The sequence below is a fragment of the Juglans regia genome, chromosome 12 (assembly GCF_001411555.2).
Source record: "Juglans regia cultivar Chandler chromosome 12, Walnut 2.0, whole genome shotgun sequence".
Taxonomy (NCBI): Eukaryota; Viridiplantae; Streptophyta; class Magnoliopsida; order Fagales; family Juglandaceae; genus Juglans; species Juglans regia.
In genome coordinates this window covers 8691130-8705963 of record NC_049912.1, presented here as the reverse complement: position 1 = coordinate 8705963, position 14834 = coordinate 8691130, and the positions used below count along the sequence as shown (strand labels likewise).

The window sequence follows — 14834 nt, the reverse complement described above, 5'->3', positions numbered from 1 at the left end:
CCTTTTCCACCACCACATCCTCTGTTTCTTTATCCTCAAGAACCAGCAAAGGAGTTTCAACCTTATCCTCATTCGGTGCTACCTCTTGATCATCCAACAAACCTTTCGTACTCTCTTTTCTCCCCCCTTTCTTACCAGCTTTACCCGGATTACAAGTTCGAACATCATGACCCTGCATCTTGCATGACGAACAGTAAGCCGGGAGCGTTTCATACAATATTTCTTGCTTTCGGCTAGAAGAAAGTCCAGGCACTCCAATCCAGAAATGCGACAAAGGAGGTTTTGCAGCATCCACTTCCACACAAAGCCGTGCTCCATCCGTTCTAGTAGCGCACCTCGTCGGATTATCACGTCTAATGAAGGTTCCAATCGGTGCCATCAAAATCTTCAAGAAGGATTCTTGATAAAAGTTTGGAGGAAGCCCCGGCAAAGAAATCCATACCGGAACCCTTGATGGCTCGGCATCCTCATTGAACTCTGGAGACCATCTGAAGGCACGGTAGAATATCCCATTTATTTCACAAACCTCCCATGATAATGCTTTGGTGAAATCCACATCATTAGTCATGCGAACAAAAACATTACGCGGTCTCCTCATGGCAGAAACTACTGGAGTGGCTGTAAGTCCCCATCGATTGTGAATGAAAGCCCTCACCGCATCCAACGACGGACGATTCTTCAAGAACTTGAGAATGACAGAATAGCGGAAAGGTTCTGCTGATCTTGCTATTTCTTCTTTGGTAAACTGAAAATAAACCTCACCATCCAACACCTTTGGAATCCTGGGTGCAAGAACCATCTCCGGAATAGGTTGAGGGACTGCACTCACCAGATCGGCAAAGGAAGGCCGACCGGTGCCACCCTCTCCAGCTGCCATACAGCCTCACGTACCTGTGCACCAGCAAAACTTTTCAGACGTTGAAAACTCAAGAAGAGTTCTCAAGAAGGCCGCAGCAGTTCTTGGAGCATTTCGCCTCAGTTTTATTATTTTAGATTTCCTCTATCTCCAACACGTCTTTTAGATGAGAAATCACGAATATTACATGAGGTTACATGTTCGGATGTTTCCATGACTAATTCTTCAGTGGTGTTTCTCTTATGAGGTGGATAATTATATGTATGTTATTCCATGTTATCATTAAGATGATCAGAAGAAGAAACTACAAGCCTTTTTGAAGATACCAGCATGTACTTATTCGATAATCACATCTATAGTTTCTATGCTCCTACTAATTTTGTCAACCTTAAGCAATTTGATTTTTAAATTTCCCAATACTAAGATCATGATTATAAACAATGCAACCTATATTATTTTAATCTTTCCGAGTAATCAATAATGATAATGTACCAAATAATTGTTATAGGACTCAACTTTATTATATTTGGATTATAAAATCTTACTTTAGCTTTACTATCCATACATGTATATGTCTTAAATCAATTTACAACTCAAAAATAAGTCATTAAGACTACCTTACTAAGAAACAATATAAGTTTTGTACCATTAATTTTAAGAGTTTTACTACATTTGTTTTCAAGAGGTAGAGAAAACATGCCAGGGTTATGATTTGACTTATAACACTTTTGATGGCACTCACTGCTTCAATCCATTTTGATAATTTCATCTTTCTACCTAGTTGCATTTTCTCCCCATGAGAAGTACCTCAAGAATTGCAAAAGGCTTGAGACTTCTCATTTGCAATTCTTGAGATACTTCTCATGTAGAGCATACAGGTACTTTAATACCATGAAAATCATCTATGAAGGTAATGAGATACTTCTACATATCAAACATTATATGGGAAAATGTCTATATGTGTCGATATGCATTATCTCAAAAAGCTCCATGCTCCTAGTGTTTTCTTCATTTATTTGATTTGCTTTCCTTTTATACAAATCTAAATGCGGAAAATATTTTAAATACTAATTTTTACAACTTCTTTTGGAGATATACTCAAAAATTTTATGGAGTAAATAAAGTTTTTGTTTAATCATACTTCAAACTTCTATGCCACAAATTGTAAAACTTTTTCATAAATTATATTTCATATGGTTCAAATATATGCTTATAAGTGTAGAATATTTTTAACAAAAGCATTATGAAGGCATGATGAATAAATATTTATTGGAAGGAAAAATAGAACCAACATAAATGACATTTTGAAACAAATAAAAACATGAACATTTGTGCTCGAGTTCAACCACAAAAAATAAGTTTCAACGTTTAGAGAGTTTGATTTGAAACTTATAGATATAAAAGAAATATGAACATCTGCACTCGTGTTTAATCTAAAAAAATAAGTATAAACATTCATAAGATCAGATTTGAAACTTATACAGAAAAATGTTTACCCTTCTCTTCGAATCAAGTCTTACGCTTAGGACACCTGAACCTTCATGTGTCATTGTTTCTTTTAAAATTCAATTGACACAGTTTTTATACTTTCATGACCATCATTTCCTTCATTTCCCAAAAGATACAATTGTTTTCAATACAAATTAACAAAATAAATATGTATCAATCTAACAACCATGCTACCAACTTGTTCATATTTCATTATTTCGATGAAATGATAATACATGTGGAATAAACCATTTTGTACAAAATAAGGAGTTTCATCATTTCCATTCCTAAAGTTCAAAATTTAATATGTACTAATTAATTCCAACTACTTAAATATTGTGTCTTTCTAACCCTTACCATTATTCTCAATAATAATTGATTTTAGACTTAAAATGGGTAAACTAGGATCTAAAACTAGAGCCATTCCCAAATGAGGCCTAAGTGTAAATCTGACCTGGTCATATTTCTCTAAAGTATAGTCATTTTGTACAAGAAATCTTGTAATGATATTCGTATACTTACTACAAGAAAATAATTTTGATCACATTAATATTTTGAGTTTGACACTCATAAACAATAATAGAATTTAAACCATTATGGATGAACTAATAGTTTCATCGAGATCTCTCATTTGGGAGTGAACCCCTAACATACAAAATATTCCTGCCAGCTTTAAATTCTGAATTTAAACCATTATGGAGAATTTAAATCATTATGGATGAACTAATAGTGTTATCAAGATTTCTCATTTGGGAGTGAACCCTAACACACAAAATGTTCCCTCCAATTTTAAATTATATGGATGAACTAGTTATATCACTAGAATTCTCATTTGGGAGTAAAATCTGACATACAAAGTGTTCCCTCCAATTTTAAATTCTTTGGATGAATTAGTTGTATCATCAAAATCCTTCTTTAGGAGTAAACTCTGACATACAAAGTGATCCCTCAAATTTTAAATTTTGCAGATGAACTAGCCATATCACCAGAATTCTCCTTTAGGTATAAACTTTGGCATACAAATTGTTCACTCTAGCTTTAAATTATGTGGATGAGTTAATTGTATCACCAGAATTCTCATTTAATAGTAAACTCTAGCATAGAAATTGTTCCCTCTACATCACTAATTATATCACAGATCCAATCATTTTCCATTATTACCCATGATATAATATAGTTAATTATTTGTTATCCAAAATCAAGTAAGATTTTGTACATTTGGGCAACCAACTCCTTCATTAATTTTGGTACAAATTACTCACTTTATTTATAATTAAAAATTATATATATATGGCAAATCATATAATAAAATTCAAAAAAAGTAACTAATAATTTTATAACTAATAGCCATGCATAATTCAACTTCAAATAATTCATACATTTATATGGCTTATAATCAATAAAATTCATAAGAAACAATAATTAAAAATTTTATAACTAATACTCATAAATCAAGTCCAAATAATTTGTATCTTTATTAAATAATAAAGAACATGCATTGAGAGAAAGAGAAAGAATTTTTTTTTTCTTGTTCATGCTAGGCCACAATTTGTGGTTCACTTTGCTGGCCTGCAGTCCATATAACACAATTTTTTAATCACGTTGCAGGCTGGCCTAGCTTACAGGCCCACTGTTCTGGCCCAAGCAACATTGTTTTCCTTTGATGTTCTTGGACTGGTCCAGACCTATTGATTACGCCCAAAGAATAACGCGGTAGTTGTAGTACAGCTTTGGGGTGTCGATTTCACGTAGAGACAAATTAAAAGAATAGTAGAAAGTACAAAGAACTAAAAAAATATATTATAGGATTAATGGAGGACCAAGATTAATTTTAAATGTAAATTAAAGTGAAGCAAAGTAACTAATGGAAAAAGTACTCAAGTTTGACAAACAATAAAGCGTCGGGAAACCCTTGCACAAATCTGATATTTTAATTATTATTAATTCATTGAATAACTAAATTCCCAAAATTCTCAATCGGAATGTATAGATTTATAAACCAAGATTAAACCAAATTTAACCATATGAAAAATCATTCACAACTTTTAAAATAAGTAAATTATTATCACTATTGAGAAAATCCAACGAAGACAATATACTCAAGAAGCGATATTGCAGAAAATAATTAAATTAATATAGATAAATAATTGATCCAAACATAATCAAAGAATTAATCCATTCAATAGAAAAAACATGATTGAATCCATAAACATAATAAATTCTATGATTATTCGGAAAAGAAAACATCAACAATGAATTGAGAATGATAAAACAAAAGAGTTTTAGTAATTGAAAATCAAATACATAAATAAAAAATAAATTCAAAATACCATATAATGTGCAAGTTCATCCCTAACCCTACTTGAGAATTTAGTTACCCACAAATATAATGGACAACAAAAATCTCAAGAGAAAAATAGAGCAAATGGCGGTCATGTAAATTAATTTCAGATCTCCCTCCTTCAAACTGAGCCGTCTTCGCTCCTCTGAACTCCCCAATTTCATGCTAATGATGTGCTTAAATAGGGTAGGAAAGAAACCTTAATGTTTTCATATTCCGGACACAAAATTGCCTACATTTTAGGACTCAAATTGGTAACCACGTATGCACTTCAGGAGTTCGAATTTGAAAATACTTATTAGAGATAAATTTGTAGCTCTTTAAGATAGCTATCCAACGCATCAATACTCGCATCAATTCGATATCTGAGTGAAAATTTATAATTAAAATACTAAAGTGTGTCCATTTTGTCTCCTAGCGCATTTTGGACTCTGATCCGAATTACTCTCCAACCCCATCATTATCCTTATTTGAAGAGTCTTACACTCGTTGAAAGTTCTTGGGTTGTTCCAACGTCTTACCCACTTGAAAGTCCTTTGAATTTGAATGGGTTTGGACTTATTCTTTTATAGACTCTGAAATTAAACATAAAAATCTCCTTAGGAGTATCCCAAAGTAAATAGAAACTCAATTCAAGAATACACATTAATTCTAATGATTTCTATTAATATTTTAGCATTTTAGTCCAATAATAGGATATTTATAGTGCACTTTCGTATACTCATCACTCCATCAACTTGCTTATTGCTTGTCCTTAACAATTTCTATACTAAAGAGATGAAAGAGATGAGAATCACTAAAATAGGCCACCAATTCACATTTTTCAAATGCACATATCAAAAACAAACTAAGGAATCCAATGACCTATCAAGGTCAATCCACTTATAGTAATTCACAATGTGTGTGTGTGTTCTCAAAGCTATAACCATCTTACCACTAACCTTGACACATGCAACATCAAGAACGTCTTAAGCAAAAGGTTCAACTCCATAACTCACGGGTATAATAGTGTTTCGTGTAGGGGCTCTCTCTATAGAGTTGACAAGTGGTGTACACACAATCACATAGAGATTTAGGTAATTATGAACAAGCAACAAACAAGCATTGATCTTATGATAGGAACACTAACAAATGAGAACTCAACCATTCTTTCTAAAGCGTGCAAAGTGTCTTCTAAAGGACTCCTAGAAGATGAATGTGCATGATATGGTGTAGGATATGATCTAGGGGTTGTGCAGGCTGCTGGTTTTCAAACTTCCAGTTAAAATTCGGGTGATTGCGCCATCCCAGATTATAGGTATCAGAGAAATGTGTAAAAGGCTTATTGTAAATACCTAAGGCATTACATTGTTCCTCATACATTCCTCTCATCTCAGCAAATGTGAGACACTCTTGGGCGAGATGATCTACCCCACCACACACAAAGCATGGTCTAAAAGACTCTGCATGATTAGCCACGTGTGTTGACTTTAAGTCCTTAGTCTTTAACACCTCTAGCTCCCTAGTGCACATCTCAATCTTTGCCTTTAGGTTATCATCTTCCTTGATATGGTAAATTCCACTACCATTTGGGTTTCCTGTAGGTCGTGACCTATTTGTGCTCTCAGTAGCATTAGGTCCAGTCCAAGTGTGATATTTTTCAGCAAGCTCATTGAGGTATTTTATGGCCTCATCAAGATCTTTATGTAAAAACTCACCATTACACATCATCTCCACAAATTGGCACTCTCTAAGTGTAAGTCCCTCATAAAAATAGCTCACTAAGAGCCAATTCTCATACATATGGTGAGGACAGATACTCAACAACTTCTTAAATCTCTCACAAGATTGATACAAAGTCTCACTGTCCTTATGTGCAAAGGTGGAGATTTACATTTTTAAAGTATTGGTCTTATATTGGGAAAATTATTTATTAAGGAAGACCTGAGTCATCACATTCCATGACCCAATAGATCGTGGTCTCAGTGAGTATAGTCAACTCTTAGCTCTATCCTTTAAAGAGAAAGGAAAGAATTTAAGTCTCACAACGTCATCAGTTGCATTTTGACTATGAAAAGTCGCAACTACTTCCTCAAACTCCCTAATGTCCACATATGGATTTTCATTTTCCATGCTATGAAAAGTAGGGAGTAACTGTATCATCCCTGTTTTAAAATCCAGTTGGCGAGTATTAGCTGAAAACATGATGCATGATGGTGTGGCTGTGCGTGTAGAGTGGAGGTAATCATGAAGAGTTCTAATGGGTTGATTTTCATGTTCACTCATTTTTTCGAGACTAGATGGATTGTCAAATAAATGATTTAAAAAATTTGATTCTGACTCTTCCACAGACCTACAAGCAAATCTACCCAATATGTCTCTACATCTATGCATGCAAGATAACAAAATACTAAAAGAATAAAAATACAATAAAAAGAAATAAGAAAAAAAAATAATAATGCAGAAAGCAAAAAGAAGGAACGAAGTTACCGCTTTTACAAACTGCTGAAAAGAAAAACAATCTAACAATTCTTCTACCATCTCCCCGGCAACGGAGTCAAAATTTGATACGCCCAAAGAATCATGCGGTAGTTGTAGTACAACTTTGGGGTGTCGATTCCACATAGAGACAAATTAAAAGAATAGTAGAAAAAATAAAGAACTAAAGAAAAATATTATATGATTAATGGGAGACAAAGTTTAATTTTAAATGTAAATTAAAGTGAAGCAAAGTGACTAATTGAAAAAGTACTCAAGTTTGACAAACAGTAAAGTGTTGGGAATCCCTTGCACAAATCTGGTATTTTAATTATTCTTAATTCATTGAATAACTCAATTGAGAACTCAATTTCCAAAATTCCCAATTGAAATGTATAGATTTATAAACCAAGATTAAACAAAATGTAACCCTATGAAAAATCATTCACCACTTTTAAAATACGTAAATTATTATCACTATTGAGAAAATCCAACGACGACAATATACTCAGGAAGCGATATTACAGCAAAAAATTAAATCAATTTAAATAAATAATCGATCCAAATGTAATCAAAGAGCTAATTCATTCAATAGAAAAAGCATGACTGAATCCATAAACATAATAAATTTTATAATTATTCGGAGAAGAAAATATCAACAATGAATTGAGAATGATAAAACAAAAGAGTTTTAGTAATTGAAAATCAAATACATAAATCAAAATAAATTAAAAATACCATCTAATGTGCAAGTTCATCCCTAACCCTACTTGAGAATTTAGTTACCCATAAATATAATGGATAACAAAAATCTCAAGAGAAAAATAGAGCAAACGGCGGCCATGGAAATTAATTTTAGATCTCCCTCCTTCAAACTGAGCCATCTCCCCTCCTCTGAACTCCCCCATTTCATGTTAATGATGTGCTTAAATAGGGTAGAAAAGAAACTCTAATGTCTTCATATTTCCGCACACAAAATTCTCTAAATTTTATGACTTAATTTGGAAGCCAGGTATGTACTTCAAGAGTTCGAATTTAGAAATCCTTATTAGAGACACATTTGTAACCCTTTAAAATAGCTTTCCAACGCATCAATACTCGTATCAATCTGATATCTGAACATAAAGTTATGATTAAAATACTAAAGTGTGTTCATTATGTCTCCTAGCGTATTTTGGACTCTGATCCGAATTACTCTCAAATCCCTTCATTATCCTTATTTGAAGAGTCCTACACTCGTTGAAAGTTCTTAGATTGTTCCAACGTCTTGCCCACTTGAAAATCCTTTGAATTTGAATGGGTTTAGACTTGCTCTTTTATATACTCTAAAATTAAACATAAAAATATGCTTAGGAGTATCCCAAAATAAATAGAAACTCAATTCAAGAATACACATTAATTCCAATGATTTCTATAACAATTTAGTATTTTAGTCCAATAATAAGATATTTAGAGTGCACTTTCATACACTCATCACCTATGGTCCACTATAATCGGCCCAAACATTAATTAGTTTGAAAATCCTACCTATTCAGCAACCCATAACCCGATTCTTTTTCTCCTTCATCCTCACGCAACCGACATACCATATGAGAGTTTGAAACTTTGTTTTGGCTCAACTAATGATATCCTCGCCGGCAAGGAGATGCCGGCAAGACATCCTCGCCTCCTCCCTTCTCCTTTTTTTTTAATAAAGTAAACAAAATAAATAAAGGCACGACCACCATCTGACGGGACTACACTATCCCCTGGAACGCCTCCCATCCGAAAGGATATACCAACCATCCTCATGCCGTCACTGCCAACCCATGGTAGCTCTTCCCTCGCTGTTTTCCCTTGAACCGAGACTCTATACAGAAATTCTCTTAATTTTTCCACACCGAGAATACACGTATGAATTAATACTCAATATATCAATTTATAAATACATGAAGTTTATTTCTGAAATATATGTTATACATGAATATGTAAAACCAAATCATAAGTTATAAATTTATATTAATAATATATTTTATAGATCGATATATTTTATAGATCGAGATGGACCGGTCTCTAAGCTAAATACTATTTTATTTTGGCTATCCAGACCAAAACCCTTGCAGCCCAAATTAAAAATGCGAATGCCCCATATTTTAGGCTAAACACTATTCTATTTTCACTTTGAAGTTGAATGCATCCGGTGCCAAAGTGTAATTGAGTAGAACTGTAGTGGCCGATGGGTGAGAGTTTGAATGAATTAAAAAGTTCCATTAAGGTCTCGTTTGAAGTTGAGATGAGATATATGTGAATAATAATGAAATAATTTATGAATAAATATGAAATTATTTGAATTAATATATTTTATAGGATTTTGATAAATGAGATAGAAAAAATTGAATAAATATATTATAAAATTAAAATATTATTTTTTAATAATATTTTTATTTTGATATTTAAAAAAATTAAATTATTTTTTTATGTTTTATTTGAAAGTTTTAAAAAATTATAATGATTTGGTAATGATTAAATAAAAAAAATTAAAAATTAAAAATTATTAATTAAAAATTAAAAATTAAAAATATTTATATTTATAATGTTTTGATATTGAGATGGTACTATCAAAACGAGCCTGAAAATTTCAAATGTGTAGGCCACGTTGGTGGGGCCAATAAGTGAAGTCTTGCAGTTTTCCAAAAGTAGAGGGTCTCTGAGGAGTACGAAGATCATATGTGGGGCACTCTGTCATTACGATTTTAAATATCATATTCGTACATGTATATCAAAAAATGATAATTATAATAGTAAATGTATAAATATCATATAATTATTTAAAAAAATAAAGAAAAAATAAATATAAAATTTACATAAAACGATTATATAATATTTACGTATTATATAATTGTGCATAATATTATTCAATAAAAATTTTACTCTATTTAATGTTGACATGTAATATTTAATAGTAACACCGCTCATATTCTAATTGCGAGGCAGAGATAGGTTCTCTTTGGGATTTGAAGCATCACGAGGACTCTGTGGTCGTAAATAGTATCGGCATCTGAATCAGACACCACAATACGCATTCATTGGAACTTGGAAAGCCTTGGTTGTTTTGTCATCCATGAAACCGAGAAAATGACTATGCATGCAGCTCTTTGGACTCTCTAACACGCAACAAACCTTAAAAATGCCAAAAGTTTGGCAGATGAGCGAATATTTTAGGACAATTTAGAGCATTGTATTGTCACTGTAAAATCCAATATACCATTGGAAAATGAGAAATGTTACAAACGTAACATATTAAAAATACAAATCTATAAAGATAAAATAAAAAATATTAATTTTTTATTTCTCTTTTTATATTTCCGGATGCCATTTTATTTTGAATAAATATTTTTTAATTTTTTTTTTTTAAATTTAGTGTCACGTCTAGGAATAAAGTGAATGTTATAAACTAAGGGCACACATTCCTCTTAAAAACATTGTGCCTTTTTTGCTAAAGGAGAAGTTTTGAATGCTTACGAAACACTGATTTATGTACTAAGAGCATCCCCATCCGGATGCCTAAAATTTTCTCTAAATTTTAGTTAAAAAGGACACTCCCTATAATTTTATCCTAAATTTTACTCATTTTCATAAAACCTTCTACATCTCATTCCCTATCCTTTCTCTATTCTATTAAAATAATATTCTTCTATTCTTTCTTTATTATTTTTTTCTCTCACTTCCATTTCCATTTTTAACTACTAACTATTTTGTCTTATTCTCTTATTTTCAAATATCACATTTTATAAATACTTATACGATTTTTTTGACAAATACAGTATTATTTTTCAATTCAATATCGATATTAAAAATAATAATGTTTTTAAATATGTGCATTTTTCGTTTATTGATGATAAATATTTTGCAGAATAGTATAACGGTAACATTTTTAATTCGTTATGATTAGTACACACGCTTTGTCATTTATCAAACGGTAACATTTTTTGTCTTTTCTCTAACGGTAACTTTTTTTGTCTTTTCTCTAACGGTAACTTTTTTTGTCTTATATGTAACGGTAACTTTTTTCTCTATAAATACGCATTTTCGGATGCATTCACATTCTCAAAAATCCAAGTCTCATATCTAACTCCCTTTATTAAATGGCTCGTTCTTTCTTTCGCAAATTACTTACATACTTGTCATCTGATGATGAGCTGGATGCTGTTATTAATGCCGAGGCTGATGGAGAGTCATCGAGACATCATGGCAATCGCCAACGTCGTAAGTTTATTCGGCGTGATCATATTCAAGGGCATGAGTGCCTTTTTCGTGACTATTTCTCAGAAAATCCAGTATATCTCTCCAATCTATTTCGAAGGAGATTTCGGATGAGTCGTCTCTTATTTCTCCGTATCCTAAATGAGGTAGAGGCTTACGAGCCGTACTTCGTCCAGAGAAGAGATAATGCCGGAAGACTTGGTTTATCTTCTATGTAAAAGATAACCGCAGCACTTAGAATGCTGGCCTATGGGGTTACTGGAGATTTTATGGATGAATACATACGTATTGGAGAAAGCACCGCAATGGAGAGTCTCAAAAAATTTTGCAAGACAATCGTAACTATTTTTGCAGATGAATATTTGCGGTCTCCAAATGCCAATGATATTGCTCGATTGCTTGTTGTTGGTGAACAACGGGGATTCCCAGGAATGCTAGGAAGCATTGATTGCATGCATTGGAAGTGGAAAAATTGTCCCGCTGCCTGGAAAGGTATGTACTCTGGCCACATCCGTGAACCAACTATTATTTTAGAAGCAGTTGCTTCATATGATCTTTGGATATGGCATGCATTTTTTGGTATGCCCAGTTCACATAACGATATTAATGTGCTAAAGAGATCTTTTATTTTCACGGAACTTGCTCAAAGGCGTGCTCCACCAGTCAATTACACAATCAATGGCAACGACTACACTATGGGGTACTACCTTGCCGATGGTATTTATCCTAAGTGGCCAACGTTTGTGAAGACGATTCCATCACCCCAAGGGAATAAGAAGAAAAACTTTGCCACAGCACAAGAATCTGCAAGAAAAGATGTCGAGCGTGCCTTCGGAGTACTTCAACAACGATTTGCAATCGTTCGTGGACCTTCCCGATTATTCAAAGTCAATGACCTAACAAATATAATGAAAACATGTGTTATTCTACATAACATGATCATTGAGGACGAGCGTGATGATAGTCAGGGTCTGAACATGGAGTACGATCAACTTGATGATGATATTCCAGAATTGTCGCGCAATCCAACAAATGAGTTTATGAACTTCATTCAGCGCCATCATGAAATTAGGGATAGCTCGGCACATCATCAACTACAAGCAGATTTAATTGAACATCACTGGCAATTCCATTCCCAACAATAGAAGAGAAGGTTGTGTTGGAGTCTCTATTTTATCATTAGTAGCGACGGTGTATTTCAAGTTTCTAGAATTTTCATTCCAAAAAACATGTTTGGTTTCAAGAAAATGCAGGTTAAGTTATTGTAATATTTTCATTATCTGTAATAGTTTAAGAATTTGTAATGTCGAGTTGTAATCAAGAAATATCGTTCCATGGATGATTTAAATTTGACGATCACGTTTTCTATCTTCTTAATAAAACTTTGCAAACGTACAAATTATATAATACAATAAACGCAGAAAAGTGCCATAAACGAGTGGTTCATAATATACATCACATTTATGTGCTGAATAAATGTTTAGTTACAAAAAAAAAAGCCTTAATCTGAGGATGCATTGCGTCGCGCCAATATCTCTCTTTGAAGTTGCTGGAAATATACTTGTTGAACTTCATTTAACGTACTCACATCGAGCAACATTATGCGCTCCTCTCTCTCCAACCGGGCGATTTCCAGTTTCTCCGCCTCCAACCTCAGTCTCTCATCCTCTTGTCTACTTTTATTTTCCTCCATTTCTCGTTCATATGCCATCTTCTCCGCCTTGAGTCGGAAAAATTCTTTCTCCTGAGCACGTGACTCCTCTAGGAGAGTATACCTTTTCTTGCTGAGCTCCACAAGCTCTTCTGAGGCTCTGCCTTGGGCCTTACGTTTTCCTTTCTCAGCTTTTCTTCCTATTGGCCTATCCAATTCGATGACATTATTAGTTTCCATATTCTCGCCCTCTGTACCACCCACTGAATCAATGGGTGAATTAGTTGCCACTGCTGATGTACGCGAATATGTAGGGGACATCGTTGACCTTCGCTTTGTCCCGTCCTTTGTGCAACGCTGATTCCATTTCGGCTGGTCTTTCAATAGCTGCCAACAATGCTCGAACTGAAAGGCCGTTTTCTCAAGCGATTGGTACATGACCTTCGCTTTGTCAAACTTCCAATTCAAAATGAAAATCAAATAATTAACCAACCCAAAATGCAGATAAAGGGAACATAATGAATATAAATAATAATAAAGTGGATGCTTATACCTTGTCTTGCTCAGTCATGCCACTTTGATTCAACCCTTCAACTTGGGCGAGTTTAGCACAAAATTTGTTCGTCGCCTTTTGAATGGCAGACCACCGATGTATTAAGGACCCAACACTTCGCTCATTTGTACTTTCTTTATAATCATTGAAGTATTGACTAACTTTTTCCCAAAGTTGGGCGTGTTTTTGGTCCGTTCCTTGGATGGCATCAATGCTACTATTCAGCCATGCGGAGACAAGTAACTTGTCTTCTTCGGGGGTGAAGTTTGCACCCCTGGCTGATTTTCTTTGAGAGGGGGGAGGATCTACTTGGGGCGGGGGTGGAGAGTCATCCAAAGTCACTGGATGTTGTTCACCTTGACCAACATAAATGTGGTCAAGTTCAGGCTCCTGAGTCAGGAGGCTGGTGAAGAACATATTTCCATGCTCTCCTGAGTCCATCTCTAAAAATTTGTAAACATAAAACATGTGATACACATGTTAGAAAATTAAGAACTAAATTTGCAAGTGATTTTTGTAGCCGGCTCAGGAATCCTATGGCAACGTATGACGACACACTTGGCACCCTCCCTTGCATGGTTGCAACAACCGGTTGCCACTATTTATCGGCCATCCGGGTTACCATGCCATGGAGGTGTGTGCCAAAGTGTTCTATCACCATGTTCGGATTGTCTCATCATCACAGCCGAGGGGTTAAGACAACTCAGATCCAATAAAAAATTTAGTTTGAAAACGTAAAAATAAGAGCATTCCCATCCACTTCCCTAAACACTTGTGTGTTTTAAATGTGGCTCAGAATGGGTTACAAAATTTACATCATGTGTGAGAGAGGAGCCCAACATCAAATGGCTGCAAAACCTTACCCAAACCCCACGTGCCTTTTGTGAAAACTATTACAAACTGCAGTATGATCATTCGGGTAAGGATTACCCCGCCATCTCAATGGGGCCCATTAACACTTATGAATTATCTTACTAAACCCCATCATCATAGCCTAACAGTAAACATGCAGCCCCCTCCCTCCCTCCCCCACAAGTAATAATTATTCATCAGTACTAAACACTGCAAAGGTCCCAATAGCACAGACAGATTCACAGCCAGGGGTTAGAGAAGGAAATTCCAATACTAAACAGCATGCAAAGTGCATAAGAACATAAAAACAGATTTTATCTTTGTCAAACCAACAGAGTTTAGTCCATGGGAACAATAATTAAAGAGATAACAGTAGCTCAAACCAGCAAACACA

General features: G+C 34.0%; 2 protein-coding genes and 1 non-coding gene across 3 annotated transcripts; 2 read left to right on the top strand and 1 right to left on the bottom strand.

Moving 5' to 3' along the window:
• Nucleotides 1-6462: 6462 nt before the first annotated feature.
• On the top strand, nt 6463-6570 carry LOC118344119. Its single transcript, XR_004797884.1, has one exon. It is a non-coding gene; the product is annotated as a small nucleolar RNA R71 (small nucleolar RNA).
• Nucleotides 6571-12039: 5469 nt separating this feature from the next.
• LOC109001307 lies at nt 12040-12689 on the top strand. Its single transcript, XM_035683831.1, has one exon. It carries the CDS (start codon nt 12080-12082, stop codon nt 12527-12529), a length of 450 nt encoding a protein of 149 aa, XP_035539724.1. The 5' UTR covers nt 12040-12079; the 3' UTR covers nt 12530-12689.
• Nucleotides 12690-12885: 196 nt separating this feature from the next.
• On the bottom strand, nt 12886-14029 carry LOC109013591 (glutathione S-transferase T3-like). Its single transcript, XM_018995734.2, has 2 exons — nt 13589-14029; nt 12886-13491 (listed from the first exon to the last, which is right to left on the bottom strand). Exons 1-2 carry the CDS (start codon nt 14027-14029, stop codon nt 12886-12888), a joined length of 1047 nt encoding a protein of 348 aa, XP_018851279.2.
• Nucleotides 14030-14834: the final 805 nt, after the last annotated feature.